The following is a 6,569-nucleotide window of genomic DNA, read 5'->3' on the forward strand; positions in this document are numbered from 1 at the left end:
AACATAAAATACCAGTCCAGAGTAGCCCCTTCTAGGGATTGTGAGGTAGCTACAGCAGAGGATTCCTCCCATAAAGAAATGTTAGAAATGACAGCAGGGAAATATAAAATACAGATGATGAAAACAATGAGGGAAATTATTATTAAGCCATATTCTTTCATTGTCTTTCTTCCCTTCTCCCCTCTCTCCTCTCCCAGGCATCCAGGGGTAAGGGAGGTGAGGGTGTAGTCAGGAACAGTGGTGGGAAACAATTTAGTTTGGGTTGGTTTTTATGATTTTGGTTTTTAAGAGACCGAGTCTACTTTGTCACTCAGGCTGGAGTGCAGTGATACTTACTGTAACCTCAAACTCCTGGGCGTAAGTGATCTTCCTGCCTCTGCCTCTGCCTCCCACATAGCTGGGACTACATGTGCAATCACCCCTGGCTAGTTTTTATTATTTTTTTTATAGAGATGGGAGTCTCACTATCTTGGCCAGGTTGGACTCAAATTCCTGGCCTCACATGTCAGCTTGGAAAAGTGCTGGGACTACAGGTGTCTAGAAGGAGATTTTCTTCTCTTCTTATCAGATACTCTTTTGAATTTGATGGATATTAGACCCATTAACCAAGGGAGGCTTTCTTCTTCTTGGAGGACTTAAAGGAGAATTAAAATAAAAATGACTTTCTCACTGCCCTAACTAAAATGTCATTTATCTCTGTCCACATATTTGGTGAGCCATGATTTAGGATTCCAAATCTGCTGTAGATGGCTGTGTGGCCTTGGGCAAGTGACTTTACTTCTCTGAGCCTAAGTTTTCACTTCCGTGAAATGGGGATAATGATCCCATGTTCTGGATTTACCTCTAAGCCCCCTTTTTCTGGGAAACCCTCTGTCCCTCAGCAACACTGGGGAAACAGTTGGAAACCCATTTCCCACAGTTCCCATCTCGGTTCTCTGGTGAGTCTTTGAAACTACAGAGAACTCAGAAGGGGATGAGCGTGGAGCCCTGCAAGGCTGTGTCTTGAAGAAACACTGGAGTTAGGTGTGGTAAGGCCATCAATTCTTGGCAAGAGCAGCATCCATGCTCAGTCTGCAGTTTGATTCTGATTCTGCTGAGTCAGGAAAGGGCCCCAGGTCTCCTTTTTTTTTTTGTTATTTTCAAGCCACTGGGTACATTAATAGCTTGCTCCCAGAACAGACACAGACTGTAGAGCAGTGATTTTCCACTGGTGTGCCACGGTCCGCTGGTGTGCTGTGAGAGCTTCTTAGATGTGCCTTGAAATGTTTTAAAGATCATTAAATTATTTTTGAAAAAAGTTCAAAGCACAATAAGTACATTTTCTTTTCTTACTCTTTTTTTGGATCAACATAATTTAAGTGTGCCATAGAAGTTTAACTATGGGTTCAAGTGTGCTGTAAGATAAAAAAAAGTTGAAAAACACTGCTCCAGAGGAACACAATCTGAGGCTCTTTAAAGTGCCAACTTGATAATCCATTTCTGACTGTCAGCCTAGCAGAATTCCAGTAGCTAACAGGAGCGTGCAGTTCTGGACACTTTCCATTACATTAGGACACAGTAGAAGAAATCTCCACTATCTTCCTAGCCTTCTTTTTTTCAGATTTGTGAGCACAATGATTTCTAGACGTTGTAGGTACAGGGCTCCTGTCAAACAACAGGTGTCTCTTGTTTTTATGAAAAGAAGATAATAGAAAAATGTCTCTGTCTCTACCAAATAAAGATGGAGTCTTTCTGTAAATGATTTTGCTTTGTGGGTTAGAGAATCCCTCCTTTTGGCATTGGTGAAACAGTTCAAATGGAAAATTCAGGAACTTGGGGGCCATTACAGGAGAAGCAGCAGCACATACCAAATGCCAACAGGTGACCATAGCCTGAGTTTGGGCTCCTACTTGGTGGCTTTCATTTGCTGTTCTTTGTTCTGGAAACTTCCTAGGGCTCAAGGAACAGTCCCTCATGAGACTGATTTGTACTGAGATGCTTCTTATGACACTCCAAATGAACTTCAGTGTTTTTAATCCATTTGAACACTGTGTGGTGGCTTCCTGGGTTTTCTATTACTTTACAAAAAGAAAAAACCTCAGTTTTTCTTATTATTCTTTCTGAAAGATAAATACAAGGTGCTTTCTCGGTTATCTGTATATCTTCAGAGTAATAGAATCACTCTTGGGGGTGTTTATGGATATTCTTGGGTGAGCATTTGAAGCCAAAAAGAGTTTGATGAAGGTGGGCTGGGTGTGTGGGGCAGAGAGAGCAATCCAGGTGTTCTTCTGCTGGGTTCACATCCCAGATGTTCCATTGATCTGCTGTGTGGCCTAGGGCAAAAGACTTTACCTCTCTGAGCCTCAATTTTCACTCCTGTGAAATAGGGATAATAAAGCCTCCCTTAAAGAAATAGCTGGCCATTGACTGCTTCTGTCTGCTTAGCATCCTTCCTCAATTCTGGTACCAGCAACCACTTTCCCCCATCCTTTAGGAAACTCTACCTACTACTAGTGAGACTGCTGGCATGCATCTCCCTGTCAGCGATGGGCACGTGCCCCAGTGCTGGGCAGTCAGGCTCCTTATATGATTATGTACCAGAATAGGAAAGGGAAGTTGACTCTTTCTTCTAGGGCAGCTAAGCTAGAGGGGGGTCAGGCTGGAGCTTCCTGTGATCATGTCTCCTGCAAGGAAGAGGTCAGGAATGGCTGGATCCAGGTGTTCAAATGCAGTCCTTAGAGTTCCATCCCATGGTTCTGCTCTCCTGCATGCTGGCATGCTGGCTTCCAAAGGGCCTGTGAATCAATCATTCTGACCAGGACTGAATGTCCCGGAGGGTTCATTTGTCCACCTTAAAGACCTTGGTGGCTAGAGAATAACCCTGAGGGAAGCCTGGGACTTCTAAAGGAGGGCAGTGGGTCAAGACAGGCAAAACTAACAAGTGGACTACAACATTCTTGGCAGACAAAGCAGTATGTGCAAAGATACAGAGGTGTCAAGAGACATCCCAAAGCTCAGTGGATTGTGGCTGAAGGAAGTGGCACAGGGGTTGGGTGGTGACAAGAAAGAGGCTGAAGAGAGTGGCTGGAACTGGACTGTAAAGAGATTCATGTGTCCCGACTAAAAGTTTCCATATCATTGGGATTATTTGCTCTTAACTTCCTCACCACCACCCCTTTCCAACACTGGCACAAAGTCTTGTACTTAGAGACACTTACTAATTGATGGGGAAATAATAGTTTTCAAATTCTCCAAGAAAAGGGGGAATTATAAAAAGGAAAGGAAGATAAAGAGTATGTGCACATTCCTATTAAAAGATTTAATAATTAGCCAGACATGATGACACATGCCTGTAGTCCCAGCTGAATCCTTACTGAGGAGGCTCAGTCAGGAGGATCATTTGAACCCAGGAGTCTGAGGTTGCAGTGAACTGTGATGATGCCACTGGACTCTCGCCCAGGACAACAGAGCAATATTCTGTCTAAAATAAAATAAAGTAATAAGATAAAATATTTAGTATTTAAGTGACAACCGCATACTCAGAATTGGCCTAGACACTTTTTATAAATACATTTAACTCCCACCACAACCCTGTGAGGTAGAGATTATAATAATAGTAGCTAACATTTATTGAGTGTTGTGTGCCAGACATGGTGTGAAGTGCTTTATTTATATAAAGAAACTCAAGTTAATTCTCAGAACAACCTCATGAGATAGGCATTATTTCAACTTTCATTTTATAGAAGGTAGAAACCAGGGTCCAGAGAGGTGAAGGATCTTGCCTGAGGTTACACCGCAAGGAAGCAGTAGGGGTGGGATTTGAGACTAGCTATGTGACGATTTCATACAACTCTAGATTGCACTCTTTTTGCTTCTCCTGGGAGATTTTTATTTGTTCATTTCTGGCACAAGGATGATTCTCTCCGTGTCACTGGAGAAGAAGATGGTCATCCCCTGGATGCTGGTCATGGTCACACGAGGCCAACTGATCACAGGCAGGAGGCTAGCCAGGATTGCATTGAAGATGGCAGTCACATAGCCCCAGCCTGGTTGGCACCTCCCACCATGGTATGCGGAGGAGCCTTCACAGACTGCTTTGGCAAATGGGGACGCCAGGCTGACTGGGAAAACCAGCAGGCCTGCAATGGTGGCAGTGGCTGGAAATGGCAGGAAGGAAAGCCACTATGTTGTCAGTCAAAGGGCACCAGACTAACCTTCCATCCCAGGATTCACTCATCCACCCATTAACGACCCCTCTATCTACCTCCCCATCCATTCATTCGCTTATTTAGGGGCTCATCTCGCCTTCAATCCACTTATTCACTCAACTACCCTTCAACCCACTTGTCTATCGACTCATCCATTCATTCAACCATAATGAATCCACTTCTCTCCATTTCTCCACCCACCTATCTGGTCATTCATCCATCCATCTATCCATCTGCCCACTTAGCCACTTGACCCCCACTGAATCTTCCATGTATCCAGTGATTTTCTAATCTACCCATCTTCCCTATCCACCCACCACCCATGTGCTAAAATATCCATCTATCCATCCATCAGCTTATCCACTACTTATCAACCCACCTGTCCATCCATCCATTCATTCTTCAAAAGTATAGAGGTACTGTAGTGGGCATTAACGATACTAATGAAGTGAACCAGACACCTTCTTCCCTCAAGGCACTCCCAGTGGTACAGAAGAGTCAGATGCCCCACAGCCTCCCTAGATGTCTCCAGCCACACTGGCCCACTTTCAGTTCCCTGTATATGTCTTGGTCTCTTGTCTCCCTGCCTCTGCCCCTGATCTTACCATTACCTGAAATGCCCTTGTCCTCTGGTTAACTTCTACCCATCTTTCCACACTCAGGTCAAGAGGTACCTCCTTGAGGAAGCTTGCCTCAACATGCTGCATGCACTGAGTCAGATGCCTCCTGGAGTTTTTCTTAGCACCTATGGTGCTCACCCACATTGTTCCAAATATCCAGTGAGTTGTAACTACCTAATCCTCCCAAGTCCTGCCAACTAGACACTAGACAAACAAGCTTAGCGCAAGGACCATATCTCCACCCATTGACTCAGCAAATTCCAGTGACTTGGAATTAGGGGCTATCTAAGATGTGTGGAGCACCGTGCTAGGCCCTGGTGATAACAAGGCACATAGACATGTCCTTACTCTCATGGAGCTGACATTTAGTGGGAAAGATTGGACAAAAATCAAGTAGGCAGATATTTCAGGTAAGTAAGATATGCTGCAAAAATATATGAAGCAAGGTAAGAGGATGGAGATCATAAGGAGAGGGAAGCTCCCTTCACTAGAGGTCATGGAAGGCCCCCATGGAGGCAGTGATATCTGAGCAGTGCCCTTAACAAAGTGGGGTGTGAGATATGAGAAGATCTGGGGAAAGAGAAATCCAGGCAGAGGGAGGAAACATGGGGTGTGTGAGCAACAGAGCAAACCAGGATGGCTGGAACACACTGAGCCTGGCAGAGTGGGGGAGATGCGGATGGAGAGGGAATGGGGGCAGGATCATGTGAGCCATCATAGGCCAGGTAAAAGAGTTTAGGTTTTATTCTCAGGGTGATGGGAAGCCACTGGAGGGTGGATAAGTTGAGCTGACTAGCATGATCTGATTTCAGTTTCCAGTGTGTGGCAGACAGACGCCAGGGGGAAAGGGGGGCAGCAGAGAGACCCGTGTGGATTATTGCTGTAATCCAGGTGAGAGAATTAATTGAATGAGGGTTGCAATCAAGACCTAGGCCACCACATCCAAAAGCTATGTGTGAGTTAGAGAAAGGCACCTTAGGCTCACAGTTTAGTAAGTAGAGCATGGGCAAGACTTGAGCATCTCCTTAGCTCTTGGATGTGCATCTTTGTGTATCTGCCCGCCCAACCATGGTGGCCCAGGGGGGTCAGATTATTAGGACTGAGTTGGGTAAGGGGACGAGAGGGTGGCATTAGGATGCCATCTCTTCTTTCCCTCAATTTCTGGCTTGCTACAGGACCAAGATAGTTGACAATCCTAGGATTTATCTCTGAGGTCTGACCCAGAAGTCCAGACTCTGCTCATAGGCTCATTCATTCACTCATTCATTCCATATGTCGATAGCACTTAAATATGTGCCAGTGTATTTACCTGCTGCTGCCTGCACCCCTGGCATTGGGCCACTGACCCTGCTTGGACACAGCCCTTTGGGGGCCATGGCCCATGACAGGAGGAGAATTGCATTGAAGGCCAACAGGAGCCAGCCTCCAAGAAGCATCACAGCTGAGACCTGCTGGGGAGAAATAAGAGGAAGGGTTTTGGCTGGGACAGGGGCCAGTGGATGCTGCCTCTGCCTCTTAAATGACCAGCATCTGAGTCCTCATAACATCCCCATGAGGTCTATGCTATTATTATAACCATTTTACATATAAACAAACAGAGGCCCATGAAATTGTCATCATTTGCCTAAGAATACACAGCTAGTTAAATGGTAGAACCAGAATTAAGATCCAGGTTGACTGGCTACCATACCATAACTTTAGTAAGTACTTGCTACAGGTCAGGATCACCAGGAAAGGCAGCTGGTGGGTGCTGACTTTGCAA

General features: G+C 45.2%; 1 protein-coding gene across 1 annotated transcript; it reads right to left on the reverse strand.

Annotated features, from left to right (window-relative positions):
• Positions 1–3,867: 3,867 nt before the first annotated feature.
• Positions 3,868–6,243, reverse strand: TMEM211 (transmembrane protein 211). The gene is made up of 2 exons (XM_012805237.1): positions 6,117–6,243; positions 3,868–4,136 (listed from the first exon to the last, which is right to left on the reverse strand). The coding sequence occupies exons 1-2, from the start codon at positions 6,241–6,243 to the stop codon at positions 3,868–3,870; spliced, it is 396 nt and encodes a 131-aa protein (XP_012660691.1).
• Between the last annotated feature and the right edge of the window lie 326 nt (positions 6,244–6,569).

The sequence above is a fragment of the Otolemur garnettii genome, unplaced genomic scaffold, assembly GCF_000181295.1.
Source record: "Otolemur garnettii isolate 467f Iridium unplaced genomic scaffold, OtoGar3 scaffold00038, whole genome shotgun sequence".
Classification (NCBI taxonomy): Eukaryota; Metazoa; Chordata; class Mammalia; order Primates; family Galagidae; genus Otolemur; species Otolemur garnettii.

Excerpts from the sequence above, each read along its gene's own strand:
- TMEM211 (XM_012805237.1), bottom strand. The coding sequence starts at position 6,243 with ATGCTTCTTGGAGGCTGGCTCCTGTTGGCCTTCAATGCAATTCTCCTC. Across the intron at positions 4,137-6,116 it reads AGGGGTGCAGGCAGCAGCAG|CCACTGCCACCATTGCAGGC; the intron begins GTAAATACACTG and ends TGCCATTTCCAG.